Raw genomic sequence first — 25,355 nt, forward strand, 5'->3', positions numbered from 1 at the left:
GTTATGCTTATGAGGTCCATGTTATATATTAATTAAAAAAATCAATGAGTAATTAAGTTGTATAAACTATGGTTGTTTATTTGATTTGAAATATAAAATGTTGTACATTATTATTTTGTTTTTTTATAATAATATATAAAATAGATACTATTATTAATTAATAATTTAATTTATAATGTTAAATTATAATAATATTAATGAAAATAATAATAATTAATATATAAAAATGATATTATATTTATTATAATAAATCAAAACAATAATAATATAATATATATTATAATAAATATAAACATTTGAATTGTATTAAATTTATTAAATATTGAGTATAATTTAAAATGTATTATATAATCATATTAAAAAAATAAGAAGAAAATTAAAAGAAATAATTCAAAAGAACTAAATATATATAAATCAGAAAATGGTGACAGCACAGCAAGTCGTGACAAAATTTATAAATGTAAATAATAGATAGAGCGACATTTTTAAATGTATTTTGGATAAATATAAACTTATAACGTTCAATTATGTATAAATAACTCAAATGATAAAGGCTACTTCATTTAAATAGCTAAATCTAAATTATTGATTAATACATATTTTTTAATTACTTTTATATCACTCTTCAACCTCACCAATTTGTAATAAGAAAAATGGATGTTTATAATTTCCTAGCTTTTCCTATTCCCTGGCATTTGGTTTCAAATCTAAACAAATTTTTTTTTTAATTTTTAAAGACATACTTATTAAATGTATATGCACAGACTACTCAAATTCACTTATAACTTCTTATTTTAAAGTTATACATATAAATTACAGCTAATCAAATATTCAAATCCCTCTATACTAATATTAGTTGGCTTTCCCTTTTTGTTTAGGCACATAATGATCATTTGTTGTGTATTGAAAATTTTGTACGAGATAATTTTTCAAATTCTGAATCTTGAATTAAAGGTTAAAAAAGTAAGTAATCATATCCAATAAACAATTAAAAATAAAGTTTTTTATACAACAATATTACCATAATTCATAAGTGAGTCATATTCTTAATAATATTTACATTATATTCAGTTTAGAATGTATTTCAAAATTAAGATAAAAACTAAAAAAATAATTATTTTTTAATAAATGGTGACGGCACAACGGATTAATGGTCATACCAAAATTTATAAACTTGAATATTAAGTGTGGTATCAATTATTCTTGTAGGTGAGAAGCTCAAGTGAGAATTCCAGTCCAATCAATAAAATTGGCATGACAAAGAGTTCTACTTTTAATATTATATTATATATATATATTATAAACTTATCAAAACTTAAAATAATAAAATTGAATTAAAATTTATAAATTTATTATATCTTGATAATATATTATATAATTATATTAAAAAAAAAAAAAACTAAAAATAATAATTAAAAATAAAATAAATAACAGGCACATGGAGTGTCAAATCTATAAATATAAAAATAATAGACATGTCAAGGGGATTGAGTTCTTCTGCATTATATTATGCTTAAAATCGAAATAATTAAACGTCCTTAAATCTAATTTAACTTTTTTTCTCTCAACAATCTTAATATATTAATGTTGTGTTTATTGTATACAAAAATTGTAAAAAAAAATATTCTTATTTAGTTTCAGTTGATAAAAAAAAATGGGTGTTTGAAAAATAAAAAAATAAAATTGTGAAATCTAGCCAAAAACCCTAATATCTCCGGTCTTCACTTTCATTTACTGGCATTAGTTTCAAGATTTCACATAATTTTTGTTTTAATCAATTTTTAGAGAGAGATATACTATCTTTACTACATATATCTATTTATTTTACTCAAATCAGCTGAAATATTCAAACCCCTCAATACTCATAATAGTTGGCTTGTGCCCAATTTTTGTTCCGCACATAATGATCTTTTATTGTGTGTTGAAAAAATTGGTGAAATGATTAAATATTCGAAGATATTTCTTTTTTTCATTTTTTTTTTCAAATTGTGAATCTTGAATTAAAGGATATATAGATGATAGACATACACAAAAAGAGGTGAAGATTAAACAATGTAATTATAATAATCTGTACAGCTATTATTCCCTTATAATTAATAATAAAATAAAATAGATAGAAATGAATTAGTTAAATCAGCATCTTGAACTGATTTAAAATAAATAACTTAATGTAAACTAGTGTTTGTCAAAATGGTACAATTTTATGGTTGCGAGCTAATTTATTTTTTTTAATTCAACTTTTTTTATTTAATAATATATATAATAATATAATTACCTTTTTTTAATAATAATAATATTAATTATTAAATAAAAATATTTTTAATTATTAAAAATATTTCATAATATATAATTTTGAATATGCATAATTAGTGAATGACATACTTTCATTTGAAAATCATGAAATGGTGGATCAAAGGGTTTTACCAAAGAGAGTATGACCTGGTAATAACACCCTTCACTCTATTTTTTAAAGGCTAAATGACTATAAATACCAACAAAAATATAACCAATTGATAATTATTCTTTAAAGGGAATAGGTTTTACCCACAAAATATTCAAGTTGATAATAAGCTATCTCGTAAATTTCTACTAAAAATACGACATATTAATATTTTTAGAGGAATAGAAGATAATTTGTGTTTGCCAATAATATCCAAACATTAAAAAAAAAATAAAGAAGGTAAATATAGGTTGTTAACATCCTAAGATTTACAGGCTCGGTAATCTATTGACTCTTCTTATATTTATGTTTTCTCTCCTGATAGGATTGTATCGTCGTGTTTAAACGAATTTTATCATTTTTAATTATATATACATGAACCAATTAAAAAAATAAAAATAAATCTTTCGCATCAACGACTGTAATTGAGAATTAATTAAGCAAAAAATATATTTATTTTCCACCAAACATGATTATCATTCATATAGAATAAAAGATATCTGATTAATATCTTAACACAAATTAAAGAAGATATATATTGTACTCATAACAAAAACCAAGGAAAAAAACATTTGTTCATTACTTTACATATTGATGCTCTCTGCTATTAAGGCAACCTTTTCTTAGCCTTTTAATTTAAATATGGAGAATGTCATATTTGAATTCGATTCAAAACTTATAATTAACTTTTATAAATCCAATCCAAATGAATGTCCATAGCATATCTCTGAAGAAAAATTGTGTAGGATATATTCATTAATTGTTTTCCAGCTTAAGGTACTGACTTGCTGCGATTAATTTGGCTTATTAGAAATCGTGCTTAAATCATAATAGTTGGCTCGGATATTAGATAATTATAGTATAAACTCAACTTAATTTTGTAGGGAGTTGAATTAAATAAAATTAGTTTATTAATAGACACAAGAAAAAATTGACATAATAGACCAAAATGTTACAAGTTCGATTTTTACTGTAACTTCAATTCTCCTTTAAATAATAATAATAATATTTCTGATATCATATTTTGTAAAATCCTCAAATAAAGTACTCCAATTAAAAAGAGAACAAAAGTGAAGCAATTAAAAGTTGTCTCAAATGTGAATGAGACCAGTAGCTAGCTACAATTATTATGCAATTCTCACTCACTGACTTAGAAAATACTTTATATATCCATCATGATATCATATATAAAATCCCCTGATCAAGTCCAATAATAATAATATCAAATTCATTCTCCCTCAGCCAAACCACACCAACAGACCAAATAATAATAATAATAATGATGATGAAAAAACCTAATTAAATGCAATACTAATTAATTAAGAATTAAGAAAATAATGATAGATGAGATGAGAAGAGCTGGAAGGAGGAAGAGAGTGATAGGATTCTCAAGTGTTGGCATCCAATGCGAGAATAGTGCTGAGATTCATAGGATTCATGTACTTTGTAGAACCAGTCATCATGGTTTGGACTATGATCCTGTTGGCCCTCTCGGTCGGATGGAATGCATCCCAAAACGCATAAATATCTCTGTTTGGACACAAATTCGATAGTAACGTACAAAACCCAATCCCATTATACGGCCCTTGTCCACAACATGCTATCTTTGACGTCACAAACCCTATATTCAAATTTAATTATTAAGGATACATAAATAAATAGATAAAAGTAAAAGAAAAAGAGAGTACCATAAGCTTGAGGGTCGGTTATGAAGTTCATGTTCATTTGAAAGGCATCAGAATAGATAAAAATGTCGGCACCAATCTCCCCGTTGATCTGGCTTAGCAAGTCCCGAAGCTGAGGGTTGAAGAGGTTTGCCGCTCTCGTAATCTCCGGCACGCAGTTGCCGTCTCGGCTCCTCTGTGCTAGCTCAGCCGGCACGCATCCTATTGGTCCTGTGCCCGTCACCAAAACCCTCCTAGATCCCAACTCATACAGCCTCTGCATGTCAAAACCAACTTTTTTTAAAAATATTTTAATACTTGTTTAAAAACATTAATAATAATAATAATGACCTTTATTAGAGTTTAGTTGGCAGGGAAACAGGTGACAATTATTTAGCTAGGTGAATACTTTATGTCCATAATTAATAATGAAATGTAAGTATAAAAATAACAATATATATCAAATTGCTCATTTCAGTACAACTGCAGACAACACAAAAAAGTTGCATCATTCACATTAATGAATATTCAAATTATTTAGTAAAAATATATATAATTTATTCTGACTCAAAAAAAAACTAGTTTAATGTTTGGATATTTGAGAGTTTTTAATGGGTTTTATTAAATAAAAAATATGGTATTTGAGTTTTTAATTGATTAAATTATTAAAATATATTTTTAGATAAAATAAAAAATAAAAAAACTCACATCAAATGAGATCAAAGAGAGTCTTCTTCATTCATTATATATATATTCTACTAAAATTCTAATTAATAAAATTCAATAATATGTGAACAAAATTATTAATGTTAGATTTATAATAAAGGGGAGGTCTAAGGAAACAACTTTTAACTACTTTAGGGTGAAAATGAAGTATACATGAATCGTAATAAAAACATGTCCTTTGGTCACAACCAACCCTATCCTCCTTCACCATTATTGGATTTAATTCGCTGAAATAATACTATATAGGCTTGGATTCAAGTACAAACAAGAAATTCAAATTAATTAGGGGTACTGATAAAAGACAGTTATTGTAATGAGCAAGGATTGAGAGTGTTAATTACCATCAAAACTTTGCGATACTCCGAGATGAGGTAATTTACATAATCTGGCAAAGCGAACTGGCGAGATCTAGCGGAGTAAGGGACCAAGTAGTAATTGTTAACGAAATCGTTACCCCCCAATGTAATCAAGACCAACGCTTCATTTACAAGTCGTTGAGTTTCTTCCGGGCCAATGAGTTGAGTCACTCGGTTTTGATATTGCTCAAAGTATTGGAGTTGCTTGAAAATTCGAATTATGTTAACCTGCATAATCATTTAAACTAGTGATTTTGATGACTCCTATATATGCATATAATTGCATTCCCTCTTCTTCTTTTTAATAACAAATGAGTGAAGTTTCATTAAAAAAAACATTGCTCATATTTTTTTGTTTATTTTGAGAAAAATACATGTTTTTACATTAATATCAGGTAGAGACAGAAAACATACCCAACTAAATCTGATAAATAATCTTTTTATAAATCAAAATATGTCACGTCATTTTGCACAATAATTCAATATATAGCTCATAATTTCTTTATGCATGAGATATGAAGAGGACAACTAGCTAGGTTTTTTTTCTTCTTTTAAGGTGAAACAATCTCATAATTTCTAAGTAGTCGCGATATTCACGACTAAATGTTTAATGAAACGATTTTGCCTTTTTTTTTAAAAAAACAAAAAGCAGACTTACAAATTGAATTCCAGTGTCGTTGAGGATTCCTACACCCGCAGAAGCAAAGTTGGCGCCAACGAGTAGGTTTTCGCCGTTCAGTTGAGGACTAAGATAGGGCAATGTAGGTTCGGCTCCCATATTCTCGCCTAAATTATGCCATTCAAATGTAAATAATTCATTGATAACTAATGTGTAGAACTCTATTAATATATGTAAATTTAAGGCGAGAGAGGACTAAACTGAGAATATCGGGGATGTTGAGACCGTTGGAGAAGCGTCCTGTGGCGCGACGTGTGGGGTAGTCAATTCCATAAGGCGGGGAGTCAGCACGAGCAGAAGTGACAAGGTAATTGTTGTTTCCATTATCGACCAAGGAGTCACCAAACACGAAAAAAGCTCTTGCGTCTACCAAACGAGGAGTAGCAATCAATGCGATAACCGCAATCGCCATTGCTAAGGTTTGAACGAAAAAAACCCTCGAGCTACCCATTATCGAAATTCGGTGAAAAAAAAAGAAAAGATAAAGATAATGAATTGAGCTCTTTAGCTTGTGGTAGCAATGTGAGGTGGTAGTGGTGTTATATTGAGAAATGAAGTTGATAGTAGATTTTATAGGATTTGAGGAGTGGAGGAAACTATATGTTAATTGTATTAATGATATTCCTACCCCCATTGGGAGGTTGTTTGGATGACTTTAATTACTCATGCCAATGGATATGTATTGTAAATTACTATTGCATAATTCAACTGGTATAGTACTATTGCATGATTGTTTAAACTATAGAGAATATTTTAAGCAAAGAGATTGCTAGCTAGCTACGTGGACAATAACCCTTAGGTTGATAAAAAAAAATTACACAAGAATACAACTTATTTGAAACAATAAGACAACTTGCGCAATAATTCGAATGAGAATACAAGTGTAACGAAGCACCAAGTCAAAAAGGGAAAAGATGGGGATAATTTATTAATTAACAATTAAACAAAAAACAAGACAACCAAATCATTCACCACTCATCAAAATCAAAACATCGGGTCACAAATGTCAAGGTTCTCGCAAACACTTAGATCAACATTAATTGATTTGATTATGTGGCATTCTTGAGGGGCTTTGATCCCTTAGCTCTATGATTATCATGGTTAACATAGCATTTCAATCATCACCACTCTCTTTTGTTATTGAATTTGCCTTGTTTTCTTATATTTTATAATAATTTTTTTTGAAGTATCTAACCATTTTTATTCTGTTTGAAAAACATCAAATAGGGTTTGAAACTTTCAAGCTATTCGAATCAATTAATAAACTATATTTGGTGTATCATTATGAATATCCACCTTCAAATGTAATTAATTATCTTCTTGCCTTAATACATTAGTTAATTCCTTCAATTATGTCAATATGTGTTTTTCTTTTCTCAAAAGTGATAATGCTCAATATTAGAAGTCTTAAAATGTTGGTGGATGTCTAATAATATAGACGAAAGGGTAGGTCAATAAATGAAGGGAAATACCTCGATTAATAGGAATAAAACTAAGGATTATAAAATAAATAAATAAATAAAAATAACCCAATTTTTCACCAGTTTTGTCTCTAAAAGTTGACTGATGTCTAAACATTTCTATGTGTTTTATTTATATATAAGAATGAAATTTGAAATGAAATATTATTATAAATACAAAATTGATATTATTTCAAATAAATTTTAAAAAGGGGCAATATGTTAAAAAAAGAGAGGCTATTCTAATAACAATTATATTTTGCAGAAAAGTATTATTATTGATAAAGTTAGTGTAAAAAATAAATAGGATGTTGCCATTGAATCGCACCTAACATAAGAGGCTACACATTGGCAGCTTTAAAGCTTTTATTTTTCAGCAATAAATATTTTAGACAAAGGGTGCCCCCTGTGTTAGATATCGGATGCAATAAAAATTAAATATTTCAAGAGTCCATTTTTACCCCCATTGTTGTGTTGAATTGATACCAAGATGGAGGGTATTATGGTCAATTTACAACAATCTTGTTATTGTCCTCCCACCTGTTTTACCTTTGCTTTTATGGACCTCATTTTAGTCAGTACCTTTATATTTTTTTATTAATATGAATCACATATTAAATCAAAAGGAGATTAAATATAAGTTATCTTATGAATTAATATAGTAAAAAAAAAACAAAAAAAACAAGTCCTTACGATAATCTTGATAATTCAAATGAAGATTTTCAAAGAGTTAAGATTAGCAAGAGGATAATATATAAATCAAACTAAGACAAACAAGATATGAAGAGTGATAGAAGCCATGCACCACCAAGAAGGAATGAAACAATCTTCAAATGGATATTCAAATAAATCTGACCAAAGCAATCAATTAAACCCTAACTGCAAAATAGTTTATGTAATCCAAGCTATGATCAAAACAATATTAATACAAGTGAATTTTATTGACTACCCAAAATTTGTTTTTCAAGACTTTTTTACGCGAATGTTACATAAATTATAGTAATATCCAGATAAAAATAAATGACCATCTCGTCAAAGCAAAGTAAACAAAGGAATTGTGATGAGAGGTTAATGTTAAAATGTGTGTGTACCAACTTATACCAATTCTAGGTCTCATTGATTGTTGATATTACACTTCTTTTCTTGTCCACTTTAGAATCATAGTTCAAATACCCTCTATTTTGATTGTTATTATTGTTTTTCCCTTTGAGTTATGTTTGTTTTAGGATTCCTTAATTAGTGATCGAACCGAGATTATAGCATATGCACAAATATTGTATCTTTTTAAGGACAGCATGACATGAATTTTTGCGACAATAATAGTTCCTTTATAATTTTCTTGTTTCATGGCTCTTATTTAATTTTGTATTTGAAAGGAGTTTCTCATTCATCTTATTTAATTTGTAATTATGTGTATAACAAGTAAATCTCTTTGAGACAGCTGGTATGGATAGAGAATTATGAGGTTAAACCCATTTGAGACAAAACATCAACAACATATATATACTCGTTTTTTTGCATAAACATCATTTTCTAGTCACTTAATGGGTAATGGATTGATAGTGGCATATAGTTATTCTCAAAGCAAAAGAAAAGCATTATTAATGCATTGTTTCTTTTTGGTCAATCAATCCTTAACTAATGCTAGTATTCATATCACACCTTTCATTATCTCATCAAGCAATTTAATTGTCTTACTCATAATTTGGTATTTTCTTAATGACACAAAATGGAAGACATGAATTCCTTTTATAAGATTTTCCATAGATCTATATTATTATCACTATTTCAATCTTAACTGCATCTACAACTCACTAAGATAACTCAAATGACAAGAGTGATGCCCAGGAGACCAATACCCGTTAATTTATATTATCGAATACCAATTATATGTATATATTCTTTCTTCCCGCGACCCGAAATCTAGAATCCCTTAATTAATAATATCCTTCATCTATAAAATAACAATGCAATAAAAGCATTTGGATAATTTATCTCCAGATTAATTACAAATGAGCTAAAGTTAGCTGTTGGTTTATTTTTCTTTGTATGGACAAAGGTCATTTATTAGTAAATATGAGAAGTGAGTGAGGAGGACTCGTAATATTGAATGCAATGGAACAAGATGCCCATGTGAACTTAATAAATTCGTGGGGTTCCCATTTCATCTACTCACAATTTTAAATTGAATCCCCCCTATTAATGCACCTATTTAATAATTTATACATGCCACCGTTTTTGACCTACAACTTTTATATGTGTATATAATATATATATATATATATATATATATATATATATATATATTTGTCACCATAATTGTTGCAATCAAATTCATTTTCTCTTCATTTTCAACCACCCTGTGTGTCAGTGTGTGTTGTATGAGAGAATTTGGACTTACACAGGTCAAGATTAGATAGTCATACATGTATATATATACATGAGAATAATTTTAATTATTTTAATATATATATATATATTTTTAATTTAAGACGTTTTTAAGTAAAAAATTGTCTTAAAAAAAATTGATATATATATATATATTATGAAGTAAATATGTAATATTTTCTAAGATTATTTATTAATATATGTATATAAACTCTTAAATTAAAATTTTTTTTAATTAAAAAGTAACATTACTATCATAAGAAGTGGGGAATTTGAGCATGTCATCCTAAAAATAGGCTGAATTGAGGGAAGTGAGGGTGAATAATTTAAATAGTGGTGACCCTCTTTTTTTTAATGACAATTATACCCTTGCGTAACGCAACTCCAGTTGCGTGACGCAACCGAATTTTATTTTTTATTTTTTTTCAAATTTTTTGTTCCGTCTCGCGGTTGCGTGACGCGATTGCGTAACGCAACGGGGGTTGCGTGACGCAACTGGGGCATTTTCGTCCAAAAATTTTCATAATTAAAATTTTTTGAAAAATAAAAAATTGCGTCACGCAACCTGAGGATGCGTGACGCAATAGGGGCATTTTCGTCAGAAAAAAAAAAGAGAAACTTTTCGGGGTCTTAAAATTCGGGGGAATTTGAGCATGTGACCCTAAAAATAGGCTGAATTGAGGGAAGTGAGGGTGAATAATTTAAATAACGCTAGTGACCCTCTTTTTTTTTAATGAAAATTATACCCTTGCGTAACGCAACTCCAGTTGCATGACGCAACCGGATTTTTTTTTTTCGTCTCGCGGTTGCGTGACGCACCTGGGGTTGCGTGACGCAACTGGGGCATTTTCGTCCAAAAAATTTCATAATTAAAATTTTTTGAAAAATAAAAAAATAAAAAAATTGCATCACGCAACCTGAGGATGCGTGACGAAATAGAGACATTTTTGTTAGAAAAAAAATGGTCACAAGCGCTATTTAATTTATTCACACTCACCAAAAGCAATTCACCCTATTTTTTAGGTCATTTGCTCAAATTTCTCTAAAATTCCATTACTAGAAATGACTATAAGTTATGAGTGTGACATTTCTTCTCAACAACTGTACAAACTGATTTTATTATTATTATTTCTTTTTGAATTCTGAAATTTATAACAGGGTCAAGAGCTTGTTTGTTATTTGAAATTTTTTGTTTAATAAAAAAAAGTATATTAATTTGAGTTTATATTTAAATTTTATAAAATTAAAGTAAAGATATTTTGATTGACTAATTAATTAAAAAGAAATAATATATGATACTATGATTTTTGGTAAAAAAAAAAAAGAAGTAAATATATATAAAAAAAAAGGTGCCCTTGGTGAAAACGGGTTCATCAAATATTTGACTATTGGTGAGCATAGTTGCTAGATTTAATTGGGTGTATTGGAAAATGATTTATTTATAAGGTAATAATGAAAGAGTAGAATTTAAATGGTATAATATATATATATATATATATATATATATATCAATTGAAGAAGTAATATACATAATAGAGAATAGAATGTATTTTTATGAGCCTCCATTTCCGATAGGGAATGTTAATGTCTAATTTCCTGAATCGAGTTGCAATAAGTCCACCCCTCTCAACTACTTTTCTTACTATTTAAGCTATGCATTCAATTTTAGTCTCTTACTTAAAATTATTTCAACAAAATGGCTGTATATATATTTGTCACATATATTAAATAAGAGCTTCAACATTAATTATCACATTACTTTTCTAATATTTTTAAAATGTGTGACAACTCATTTTTTTTTAATGTTATTAGCACTTTCTAATTAAATTATGAAAACTCATGTTACGATATGCTTTATTTAAATCTACTATAGTAAGTGAAGTAATTGTCCATAACGGTTTCTTTTCACAGTCTTAAAACCTCTTTTTTCATTTTTATGATATTGTTAATATTTGGAGGGATACTAAATTGTTAAGACACATCCACCAATTACATATATTAATGGGTAATAATGTTTCAAGTTACTCTATTTTTATAACAAATGTATAACAACTAATAGTAGGGTCCCATAATAGTTGCCTAGAAAATATTTATTTTCTTAGACATCGACTTTTATTACGTAAGTTATCATTTGAGACAATAATGCAACCGAAAAACTTGGTATCAGGGTAAGATTAAAATCTTGGTATTACATTCCAAATCAATCTCTAAATAATGATCATTAAATTGTGATAATTCATTTATGAACATATTTTGAAAGTAATAGGAAGGTATAGTAAGAAAACAAATAGATTAGGCAAGAATCAACCTAATCAACCTCTTTTTGGTGATGTTTTTGATGATGAGCATAATCCAATGGAATCACATTGGTAGAAATATAGTTAGAACTAATAAATGAGTCTAAATATTACACATTAGGTAGCTTAAATGATAATAATCTTATTTAAGAGACCAAAATTTACATGTTCGATTTTCATTAAAAACGTTAAATATTGATACCCAAATAAGATATGAAGTTAAGACAAAATATAACATTGGAAGAAAATTGAGCCAGAATACTTGACGTCCCATTTGAGCTATAAAATTAATTGTGGAGTTAAAAATAGTTGAAGCTCCATTGGAGAGACAAAAAAAAAAATAAGTTGTTAAGAAAATTTATATAATGGAGGCATGATAGGGGTTGGTGAGAAGGGTGTTTCTGCAACTTGCATGCATGGGTCAAGATACAAATAAACATATCAAAAAAGATATTACATCTATTTGGAAATGGTTCTTCAGTATCTTAAATATTACATCCATTTGGAAATGGTTCTTCAGTATCTTAATTGATGATCTTAAATTAGAATATCAAGTTACTATTGTTTCAGATGCAAAATGTATGTTATGTATTTCATATATATTAGCATAATTAATTTTCAATATGGTTATGGTCTTACATATCCAAGATTGACTGAACATCTCAACTATTCCAAGATTTTGATCAATCAGCGCTATCTTGGACTTGGGGGTTATATTTGATTCTCACTAAAAATGCATTTAAGTTGAAGTAAAACTATAATTATAGAGATCTAGCAATGTTTCTAAACTTAAAAAAAAAATTAAGAAGAAATAAAACATAACACATAATTGGAAAGGGAATCCGAAAAGAAGGAAAATGATTCCATTTGTTAAGCAGAAAGAGAGGAGAGAAGGAGATCACCCTATCCAGAAGAGGATTGACATTTTGATTACGTGTCAGAAAATTACTGGTGTAACCCAAGTTCGATTGGAGCAGATAAAAACAGAAGTGATGGAGAAAATATCTGAGGACCTGATTTGGATTTGATTTGTGTTGTGAGTAATTCCTGTCCTCTTATTAAGCTCACAAATAATCAAACACAAGGTGAAAAGATTATCATCATCTTCTTCATCTTCAACACACATAGATCATCCAGAAAAAGAAAAAGAAAAAAAAGAGAAAACTAGGGCATGGCTACCTGCAACATGGCATCAGCTGCAACTGGGATTGTTCTAACTCTGAGCTCCAACACAGCCACCACATCATCATCATCTTCCACCAGGACAAACTTGTCCTTCTCTCTCAAGAACCCTATTACTACTACTACTACTACTTCTGCAGCTTCTAGAAAGCTGGTAACTGTCCGTGCCGCCAGTGATGAAGAAACACCTGCTAAGACAGAGGCGCCAGCAGAGGCTAAGGCAGCCCCTAAACCACCACCCATTGGACCTAAGAGAGGTGCAAAGGTGCGGTCTTGGAATCTGATCATGGTCTGATTTCATCATACATATAACTTGCTCAGACTCTTCTTCTTAATATTCTTCTAGGTGCGGATCCTGAGGAGGGAATCCTATTGGTTCAAGGGAGTTGGGTCTGTGGTAGCAGTTGATCAGGTAATTTGAATTTACAACTATATTAGCTCTGTTCTTTTAATGTCTATCATTTAAAACTGAGCTATTGCTGCTGCTGCATCATTAATGAATAAGCAGGATCCAAAGACAAGATACCCAGTTGTGGTTAGGTTCAACAAGGTTAACTACGCCAACGTATCCACCAACAACTATGCTTTGGACGAGGTTCAAGAACTAGACTAAAAAAGACCCTGTCTACTTTACTATTCAAATTGTTCTTCTTTTGAGTTGTGTCATTCTCTACTACTTCTTTGTAAACACCAACAGCTGTTTTTCTTCTATCAATCTCCCCCTCTTTTCCCATGTGTGCAGTAATTTAGTTTTTGGGTCTTCTCAATCATTCACATATCAATACTACTCTCCTTTCTATCCATTTAGTAATAATGCATTTGGATATAGGGGTCAATTATAATACATCAAACAATTCTCAGAGGTGTTTCTTATCAAATCAATAACAACAGAGCACACATTTATTTGAAACAATAAGCTTACCAATTTGAAATTGAACACATTGTATAGGCTTATCAAGAATTTTCTTCTAACAAGGCATGAATATCCAAATGAGTTGTTTGCTTTCTCGGGTTTATACTGAATCAATTGTTCCTAATCCAACAGATGGTTTCAACAATCATTCATTCATAAGAAGATATGCAAAGAATGGGTGGTGTCTTAATTTCAACTCTTGTAACTCAGGCATTTAAAATCATGTTAAACAACAACTCTCTCAAAAGTTAAAACCTGACCTAACCCAATGAGAAGCATATCTCTAAATTGAGATTTCTTGTCTATCAACAATAATATAACCAATTTACCATCACTGTTTTCTTTTTCAATATATATAAACAAAAATGTATACTTTACAACCCTCCTCTTTTACCTTGTTGCTGCATATCGCCGCGCAAAATTGAGGTTTCCCAGAGAAACTGTATTTAGCAGCAGATACTAGTCAAGCAGATATTCAACACTATAATAAGACCCATCATTATTAATTATACACAACAACAACAACAACAAAAGCTAGCATTATCCTTCAGTTTGAAACTAGACACTACACACAAAAAAAAAAGATAACTGATTCTAATGAATCAATCTATCTATACATACATACATGAACTGAAATTTTGGAGCTAATCGTGTGAAAGGTGAGAGTCATGAACCTGTGTAGCAGAAGTAGTAGTAGTAGTACTTGAAGCCATCGAGTGAAACTGAGTTGGTACCATGTTATGAAACATAGGTGGTATCATTACATTTTGCAAGTGAGCCGGCATCAACTCATGAAATTGTGCTGGCCTTGTGTTTGCCAACTCCTGCCACATTATGCCAATCAAACTTCAGCATCTTAACACATATTTACTGATGGATAAAAATGGCATACTATGAGAAATGAAAACAAGTATCACATTCCACACAGTTGGAAAACAGATTGTTCCATGATCATCCATTCCCATGTAAGGTAGAGCAGGCTTACACACCAGACAATTCAAGTATCAAGATTCAAAGTAGGCATTTATAGACAGTCAGCTTATGAGATCCCTCCTAGATTGAACTTCAACTGAACAATTACCAAAATATAAACAAGGTATAAGCAGGCACTAGGATCACAGTCATAGAGATCATGTAGAGGGTGTAAGCGCTTCATTCGGGTTTCTTAGCAAAAACCCGACTGAGTTGTTTTCTAAAATCTCCAACCGCAAGTTGTAGGTTGAATGGTCAGTTAGGTTTGTTCAGATATTCGATTGGTTTGGCAGTTATAATCTAAAATATATAAACTAAAAAAGAACATTATACTATCAAACAACATGGGTCATTATAGATCAATATTATTCTCAAAATGTAACAAGTTATAAGGTTGTCGACAAATCTTAAAAATTGAGCATAAACTTCTAAACCTTAAACATATAAGCAAATGTACTATGAGATCATAATATTTTGATGTTTTTTACTTGCTTACAGTTTTAATAATAAGATATATAACCATTAGCTATTGCAAATTATTTGAACAGCTTGACTTACACCCCTAATAACCGGTGTTCTACTTCTGATGACATAAGCCTAAAAGTTGTATTCTTATGGTAGGTTAGACTGAGTCATTAAAAAGAATTGAATTGCTACAAACCATTTGTTGAAAGCCGACTTGTGTCCCAACAGTATTAGTAACGTCTAGATTTGAAGATACCTGAAATAGAGAAGCAAACTTGTTACTTCAAATTCAGATTTTTATAACAAAAAAATTGAGGATCACAATAAAGCACAAGAACCGATAAAACGTTACCAACCTTCCTTTGTTTATTTGTATTGCTACAGTCATTTGTGTTCTTGGCTCTCTTCGAAGCCTTATCAGTTTTTCCTACCCCTACATTACCATACTCACTGGGTGTTGCAGTTTTGTTTTGACTAACTTCAGCTCCACTAATCGAAGGAATAGAAGAGATGTTTGGTCTTGATTCATTAGTATTACCATTACTTAAACCCGTGCATTGCTTCAATGCTTCTTTTATGGCATCTAAAGCAATGTTATAGCTCTCTTCAGACAAGGATCCTTCCTCACCCAAAACTATAGCTCTTCGGCAGAGGTCATTATAACGACGGCTACTGGATTGTAAGTCATCCAATTTATCACCAATAGGATGCCTTCTAGTAGCAGCATTTGTCCATCTCTGAAGTATACACTTGAATGGGATGTTAAAAATCCCTGACATCTGGAGAACAACAATCGCGTGCCTGCATATATAACCACTAAATTCGAAAGAGCGACAAGAACAATAAATATCCAATCTCATTTCGTCCCATTCCACCAGAAAATCTTGATCAGCTTCGAAGTCCTTCACTAAATACGTTTTGGTCGTCTCATCTTCTTTTTCCTTCTTAAGGTGACATGCAGAAGCTCCCAAAACCTCGACTTGAAATTTCTTGAATATTTCATGTGTATAAACCGAAGACATCTGTTTCTCAAAAGGCGATGGAGATTTCAGTTCGGGAGTTTCATGCCATGCATCGAAATCGGCTTTTGCTTCTTCCTCATATCTCTCTTGAAGAATCGACTTATATTGTTCTATAAAGCCTGTCAAAGAGGTCTCACCATTGATATACTTGTCATAGAAGGCGTTCATACTGCCAGATCGAGAAGCTGCAGACAAACCAGCAAATGACATGTTTCTCATGAAAGTAGGTGCCCACATTCTTCTGTCCTCGTACAAGGATTGCATCCAATCATCCTCTCTAAGATTGAACCTTTCTAGAAGCTTCCACCACCTCTTTTGAAACTGCTCTTCTGTCCAAGACTTATAAATACATTTATCAAACTTGTCCATGAAGTTATCATGCCACAAGCTAACGTAATCTACTAGCCTTGGAATCCTCTCAACCACATTCCAAAGATTATAACAATGATGGGTGTTTGGAAAGACGGATGAAATTGCTGCTTTTAAAGGATTGCTAAAGTCAGTTAACAATACTCTTGGAGGACGACCCCCCATTGACATGCACCATGTATGCATAAGCCAAATATATGTGTAAACGGTCTCATCTGCAATCAAAGCACATCCTAGCAATATTGGCTGAATATGATGGTTCACACCGATAAAAAGAACTAATGGTAATTTGTACTTGTTAACAACATATGAAGTCTCAAATGAAACAACATCACCAAAGTGTTTATAATCATCCAAGCCTTTAGCATCAATCCAAAACACATTCCTCAGACGATGCTCTTCGTTAAAATCTATAGCGTAAAAGAATTTAGGGTTCTCATCCTGCATATTAGCAAAGAGTTCTAGCAAAAGCTGAGCATCTCCCCCCTCTAAAGTCAAACTTCTGCCCTTGTCATGCTGATTTCGGATATGGTAGCTCTCCAGAGGGCTGGAGAATTGATATTCGCCATATTTTTTGGATACCACGTCAGTTATCTTGCGTCTTCGGATTTTATGATCGTTTTTAGTTTGATCGACGTTCCAGTGGCTTCGGAAGAAATGTGATTGTTCGGGAAGAAGCTCGTGGTTATGCTCTTTCACAAAACTATAAACGAACCATTTTCCATCTGGCCTTCGTTTCACGTGCATGCTGGCCTTACAGCCTATCTTTGGTGAAGGTCGAGGATTGATTGCATCGTCTGATTGTTGCTTGTTTCCATATCTGATGCATGAGAATTTTGCATCAATGAACTCCTTCGATGCCCTTGAGCGACGGCTACTCAGTTTTGCTGTGCCAAAACCAATAGATTTGGCATACTCTTTGTATAATTCATAAGCTGCTTCGTTTGAATCAAATTCCTGATCATCTCGTGGTTCTAAGCTTGCATTTCCTCCACTGGCATTGGCATCCATTGCTGGGGTGGAAATTTCAGTATGCATATAAAACCTAAATTCAAATCACAAATACCATATGAATTCTACATTAGTGCGTGTTAAACAAAGATTACACTAGCGGAAAAGGTTTATAAATTTGAAAGCCTAAATCACGAGTTCAAATCTAATTATGTGATAGCTTAGGAGTACTGTCATAATAACACGAATTGGTAAATAACAAGAATAACATTTACAGGATAATGCCTCATTCTAACTTGCTACATCTTGAAGCTTATTGATCGTTAAGGAATACAGCAGAAATCAAAGATGATCAAGAACAAGATTATAAAAGTAAATTGGTAGATTCTATAATCTTCCATAGCCTGATTCTTGTAACAATATGTGTAAAATTACCAGTGAATGAAAACTGTTGACTATTTTAAAAATTCACAGTTTTGGTTACATGGTATCATAGAAGGTTAGGGTTTGTTGTACTTAACTATATGAATTCTAATCGGCTGTGAACCGAAGGGAGGTTGAGACACAAGTATAGAGGTTTCGACTCAGGGGAGAAGTCTAAGCTCTCAAGACTGAGCTTTGATTGGCCTGGCCGTCTGGTTGAAGAAGATTTAGGAGACACGATTCAGATATCGCTGGTGTCGCAGAAGCTCAAGGAAGTTCCTAGTCGACTACAGTGATGGACCGTGGCTGCCGTCGTCTAGGTCAGTAACTCACGATCGATACGAAGGACCTCAAGAGTTTCCGCCCCCTTCCGATGTTTAGCCGGAAAGTCGTCGTCGCCGGAAGGGCGTCACCGATAGGTCATCGTTGTCGCTAGAATGATGTTGCGGAGGATAACTGAAGCCTGTGCTGTAGGGCTGAGTTTAAGGCCCTGTTTGATTGAGCATCATAAAAGGAAAGTATAGGTCTTGCTTGGCAGTCTGGTCTAGTTCTTGTTTGATGATTGATAAATCCATATGAAAGCTTAGCATGAAAGGGGCCTCGTTCTAGTTTTCTTTCATTTTGAGTTAACTTTAGTATTTCAAATTTTTTTTATTGAATATATTTTTAGTGATTGATGAGTAATTTTTTATTCATATTTCCGATTATTTTAGTGATTATTTATTGAGTTTCTTTGTATTAACAAATGAGATTAAATTACTGGATTTAAAGAAATTTTTTTAGATTTTTCAATAAAAAAAATCACTAAAGCAAATATTTAAGTGGGAAAAATTTTCCAATATCATTTCATTATTTTTACAAATTTCTTAATTTTTTAATCATTTATATATTTACAATTATCGTTAAGTAGAATTTTTTTCAGCATTATTTATCGACCATCGGTATAAAAAAAAAAAAAAAAAAAAACTTTTTATAGTTGCATATAATATTTGGTATTTTGGTAAAGATTTTTAAACATCGTATGATTGGTTTGTTTTATTTGTCATACTTTGTCACTCATGGTTACAAATATTTAGATGCACCCCAAAAAATTATAAGGTTGTTTGATTTTTTCATTAAAATTTTAATTATTACAAATTATTATTTAGTTGTTTTGATTTTGTTAACGTTATTTTGTGAATTTTCTTTTCTTTAATTTTTTTTTTGTGTGTATATAACTCCATATTTGAAATAATGATAATTAATTAAAAAAAATTAAAATACACAAAAAAAAAAAAATATTTGTATTATAAGTTGCTATTTGGTTCAAATAATTTATCCATTAATGTATGTTTTTACTCCTCAATATTACAAATTAAGGGAAAAGTATATTTTTAAAAATAAAATTTTATTATATTAACAAAGTTAACACCATCTTAATCTATTTTACTTTGTAAAACTAAGATTTTAAGTCAATTTACACCTACTTCAACTAATCTTCCCAAAAAGTTAACACTAGATTCTAATGAATTTGTGATAAAATCTGTTCATATATATTCAAGAACCTTCCACAAACAAAGCTACAACACTATGCATCCATTAATAGTTGGTTATAAAATCTAGATATTCATTATGCTCTCTAGCTTGATGTATTACTATGTTATTTTAAAATAACCATCAAACTAAATTTATGAATGTTGACATATGATTACAAGTTTGAGGTTAAATTAAACAAATTTTAAGATAAGGGTTTCTATATGAATTTTGTCAATCTGATATTGTGTCCTACCATAAATGATGCTTTTCAAATTGTTATGGATGTAAAGAGATGCAATATAGCAACCAAAACAATTATGTAAAGAGATGAAAACAAAGCTATACTTGAGTAACACATTATCAAAGCTTATTCAAATTGAATAAATAAACTTATTTAACTTTTATGATGATTTTTTTTCAGTTCACTTTAATTTTGACAGAAAACAGCTTCCATAATACTCCAATTGAAATTGTGACAATCCTCATTTTATATAAATTTAAAATGACACAACCACATGTTATTGGGCCAAAATAGTTTTTTAGCCCAATGGAAACTATTTTATCATATCAATCCAAAATAGGTATTTTTTTTTACAAGTTATTACATATCAACTATGAAAAAAAATAACAAAGTAAAAAAAATAAGAATAAATATATATATATATATATATTAAAACAATAAACTAGTGCAAACAAAAAGTGACAAGAGATGAAAAGAATGGGAAATCATTTATTAAAAGATGTCTTGATAATTAATAATGGATCAGTAGAGATAATTTAATATTTTTATAATTATCTTTAATTTTTTTTCTTGCAAAATTTATTGACATATTTATAAACATTATTAAATTATATATTGATCATCTATTTTACTTTTACAATCCAAAGTATATTAAGACAAAATAACTTTAGACATTTAGTATGCCAAAGTAATATTCTGGAATCTGGATTTCCTAATTAATTAAGTATGACGAGAGAATCTTTTATTTTTATTATTTTCTGATTCATTAGTCTTTGATTAGGACATATGTACAATCAGCTGATGATTCTTTTAATTTATTATAATGATTATTATATATGGGTAAATGGTTCCATATTTAGCTATTTACAAATATAGTTTTCATTAAATTTGAAACTGTAATTGATATATATATATATATATATATATATATATATATATATATATATATATATATATATATGAATATTGCTCTCTACAATTGAACTAAATAAGCCTTTTATTTATTTTTATTTTTTTATTTGTTACAAAATTATTTACAAAAAAAAACATTTTTAATTAAAATTGACAGCTTCCCTTTCCTCCAATTAACTCTAGTACCTTGACATCAAAAACCATTGACTAGTGAATATTCTTATTAATATTTATTTATTTGTATTTTTATATTATTTTTTGCTAACAATTTTTTATTTGCAATTTAGAAAGTGACTTCTTCTTCTTTGAAAAGACAATGCTAACTGCCCCTTGAATGATATGGGATTTTGCCCATTTCACTATCAACATAAAGTCAACTTATTAACCTTAAAATATATATATTTAGATCAAAATTTAATGTCTAATGTCTGATAAACAATAATTAAAAAATTATGTTAACCTGCTCCCAAAAATAAACATCCATTACAAAAGAAGATGATGCTTTAGCAATTGACTAATTGTAATAACAGATCGAGACTCCTTTTACAATTATTTTGTCACAATTAAGTAATATATATATATATATATATATATATATATATATATATATATATATATATATATATATATATATATATATATATATATATATATATATATAGGAAATCAACTTAACTCAAAATTGTAGTTTAAATGTTAAGTGTTTGGCTAAAACATAAATATGTACATGTTTGAGCAGACCATTGTAAGCAATAATTGAAAATTCAAACCTATCATTGTCATTTTAAATTTGAATATATACACTAAGATTCCAGCAGGATTTTGTAATAAATAAATATCACTGCTAGCTGACACAAGCAATTGTTTGAACTCTATTGTTTTTCTAGTAAGAAACTAAAAAAAATATTACTTTTTAATTATTTTTTTATTTACAAATTCCAGCCATGTCTTAGTTGACTTGCTAATTTTCACCACAATTCATTGTAATCTTAGCCAGCTTACACTAATGATCTGAGATGTAGTTGTGAGTTTAACCTCAAATAATTTTAATAAGATTTGATTGCACTTAAAACGCCTTAACGCCTTAAGTTTAAGGAGTATATATAATTACCGAGAAGTAAAATCTTATATTAAATAATAATAATTTAATGTATCATAAGAAATGATTTTATTATCCAAACAGACTAATTTGCAAGCAACACCTCATTCAATTGTAGATTTAAAACAAAGATAATAAATTTGGGTAACTCTTTTTTCCATGAAGTTATATTTAAGTTAATCCAGATCAAATTTAAAATATTTATAAGTAATTCATAACGTTATGATAATATATTTCTTAAAAAGTAATTAATGATATCATTTTATAAACATTTTAAAATAAAGATAAATAAATCAGACCAAGTTATATATGATTTTCTGATGAAGTCCTTTTTAATAATAAATAAGATTAACCAATTAAATATTTAATCAGGTTTATTATATTTATTTTAAACAAATATATTAGTATAAATAGGTGAACCCCATATATATATATATATATATATATATATATATATATATATATATATATATATATATATATATATATATAATATATTAAAATGTCCCTGAAAATAATATATAAATAAAAATACTTTTGAGAAACATATTATTATTTTTAAAAACATAATTTATTATCCTAAGATTTTGAGAATATAATATATATATATATATATATATATATATATATATATATATATATATATATATATATATATATATATATATATATATATATTAAAAAAACATTTTTAATTAATTTTATTTGGAAGGTAATTTAGTGACTAAACAAGTTAGTGTGGGATTTAAATAGTAACAACTAGAAGTTATTAAGCTAAATAAGGATAATTACGTATTTTCTTTTAATATAATACCTTGTTTTGAATTATTCTGTTGGATTGTTTTTACAATAATTTTGTAATTAATTTTTGTAAAAATGTGAATAATTATATTAATAATTTTATATTTAAAAAATATTTATAATTGTAACACCTCAATTTCACCATATCGGTTCTTAAAATTTTAATTTTGTTTAAATTTATTTATTTTAATTCCTGATTTGATTTTAGACAATAATTTTAAATTTTTTAATAAATTAAGAATTTTGAATTTTTACTTTAGAGTTGCCACCTATTTTTTTTTTTTTTAAATTAACAAAACATTTAACGTATTTAATCATATTTTAGAGATTATGTTTTACTGTTTGGATTTTAGTTACCTTTAAGAAACAACATTCATACTTCCTTCTATGTGGCCGTTGTAATAATAATGTTTACTTTAATTTTTTTTATCAGTTTTTAAACTTTTTATTTAAATTTATTTAAGTTTGAATAAAAATATTAAAATTTAAGGATTTAAATCATAAATACAGTAAAACCTCAATAAATTAATACATTTAGGACAGGAGAAAATGATTAATTAATCGATAAATTAATAATTTACTAATTAATCGATAAATTTATTAATTTATCGAGATATTCATGAATTTTAATAAATTAAATAAATTCCTTAATGTAATTAAATTATAAATGCATGAATTTAAATAAATTATAAATGCATTACTTTAAATAAATTAGATACATTCATTCATGAGTATTAACTGAATTTTAAACATGAAATATAAACTAATCAACTTACTTTTCAAATAAACCATAGAGAAGTTTAATTTTTAATTTTTTTAGAAAAAAATATTAAAAATGAACAAAATTAGCCATTAATAAAAAAAAATTTGTTTTTACTGTAAAAATATTTTTAAAATGTTTTATATATTTTTTTTAAATCATTTAAAGCTTCAAAAGGTTATAAACAATTTAAATTTAAAAATTCTATTCGCAGTAAGCGGCATGGGCGGAGGTCTGAACCGGGTCAATGCGGTAGGGAGTTGGCCGACACACTGTTGGACCAGGTGGGAAGTGATTCAACTCGCGTGCGGTTGTCCGAGTTTGGGCCGAGTTGAGGTCGTATTTTTCATCCAAACGTCCATTTTTTTTGTTTGAGGTCTTCAATCCTGAAACACATAAGAAAGTTCCATTTATCGTTTAGATTTCGTCTAGGCTTTCTCGGAGTTATCAATCAGCTCTTAAAGACCTCGCCGGAGCTTGATCATAAAATCTGAAGCTTCATCGGAAATTCAAAATTTTCCCAATTCGACTCCAAACTCAAATCGAGGTTTATGAATAGCTTCCTTGTGACCTAATTTTGAATTCAAAATCGGGAGCTTTTAAGAAATTTTATGAATTTGGTCAAAAACTCTATCAAATCATTTTGAGTTGATTCGAAAACATTCTTAACTATTTAGAAGATCTTATGATTTTTTTTGTTGCAATTTTTGAGCTAACAACAACCCGGTTTAAAAAAAATCAAATTAAATCCAGTTTTTTCTTATTCAAAGGGAAATATAATGTGTAATAACTTAGTGTTAAGAGAAAATCGAATAAAAGCATATATTTAACAATCCAAATAGACAAGCTACAACAATGACCTAAGAATTATTCTTCTCCTTCTGTATAGTCAAATGAGCAACCAATTCAATTTAAGCAAAATAGTTTTTCGAACAATCAAAGAACAAGTCACCGAGATTTTACGTGAAAAACTTAATTTAGGTAAAACCACAGGACCTTTAGGTCACTTAAATCATCTATTATATCAATGGGTATAAAATGTTGTCCAATACAAATCTAGAGATAATCTAATAAAAATTAAATAACCTCATTCTAACTTGTCATTACAACATATATCATCATCAAAGATGGCTAGCCAAAAAACAAACTGATCGGAGAAGAATATAAGAAGGGCTGGTGTTCTCGCCTCGTTAAATCAATTCCAACCGCTAGGGAGAAGAAGAACAAATTTTTTTTTAATTAATTAAATGTCCTAATGGGCTTTATTTTTGGTCAAACCCAAAACAATTTGAGCTGACCCCAATAAATTTCCCCATCAGCGCACCTTCACGGACTCTAATAAACCCGCTCTCTCCCGATACAATCTTCAAACTTGTCCTTAGGAAAGAACTTCGCAAACATATCTGCACAATTCTCACTTGTATGAATCTTCTCCAAGTTCAACTATTTTGCCTGAAGCACATCACGTATCCAATAATATCTCACGTCGATGTGTTTAGATCTCGAATGAAAAACTGAATTCTTCGAGAGATGAATGAGACTTTGATTGTCGCAAAATAAAGTGAACTTCTCTTACTTTTGGCCCAACTCCTATAGGAACTTCTACATCCACACCACCTCTTTACATATCTCAATAGATAAAATATAATTAGCTTTTGTAGTAGACAAATCAACACACTTTTGTTACCTTGACTGCCACGAAATAGCACCGCCTACAAAG

The 25,355-nt window shown here is 29.0% G+C and overlaps 3 protein-coding genes across 3 annotated transcripts; 1 reads left to right on the forward strand and 2 right to left on the reverse strand.

The window, feature by feature from the left end:
* Positions 1-3,511: 3,511 nt before the first annotated feature.
* LOC124932110 (GDSL esterase/lipase LTL1-like) lies at positions 3,512-6,413 on the reverse strand. Its single transcript, XM_047472715.1, has 5 exons — positions 6,067-6,413; positions 5,845-5,972; positions 5,172-5,414; positions 4,129-4,381; positions 3,512-4,061 (listed from the first exon to the last, which is right to left on the reverse strand). Exons 1-5 carry the CDS (start codon positions 6,314-6,316, stop codon positions 3,829-3,831), a joined length of 1,107 nt encoding a protein of 368 aa, XP_047328671.1. The 5' UTR covers positions 6,317-6,413; the 3' UTR covers positions 3,512-3,828.
* Positions 6,414-13,068: 6,655 nt separating this feature from the next.
* LOC124932341 (photosystem I reaction center subunit IV, chloroplastic-like) lies at positions 13,069-13,925 on the forward strand. Its single transcript, XM_047472961.1, has 3 exons — positions 13,069-13,457; positions 13,539-13,604; positions 13,701-13,925. The coding sequence occupies exons 1-3, from the start codon at positions 13,182-13,184 to the stop codon at positions 13,803-13,805; spliced, it is 447 nt and encodes a 148-aa protein (XP_047328917.1). The 5' UTR covers positions 13,069-13,181; the 3' UTR covers positions 13,806-13,925.
* On the reverse strand, positions 13,838-18,810 carry LOC124932340 (protein FAR1-RELATED SEQUENCE 4). Its single transcript, XM_047472959.1, has 5 exons — positions 18,406-18,810; positions 15,899-17,978; positions 15,739-15,798; positions 14,780-14,929; positions 13,838-14,545 (listed from the first exon to the last, which is right to left on the reverse strand). The coding sequence occupies exons 2-5, from the start codon at positions 17,969-17,971 to the stop codon at positions 14,480-14,482; spliced, it is 2,349 nt and encodes a 782-aa protein (XP_047328915.1). The 5' UTR covers positions 17,972-17,978; positions 18,406-18,810; the 3' UTR covers positions 13,838-14,479.
* Between the last annotated feature and the right edge of the window lie 6,545 nt (positions 18,811-25,355).

The sequence above is a fragment of the Impatiens glandulifera genome, chromosome 3 (assembly GCF_907164915.1).
Source record: "Impatiens glandulifera chromosome 3, dImpGla2.1, whole genome shotgun sequence".
NCBI lineage: Eukaryota > Viridiplantae > Streptophyta > Magnoliopsida > Ericales > Balsaminaceae > Impatiens > Impatiens glandulifera.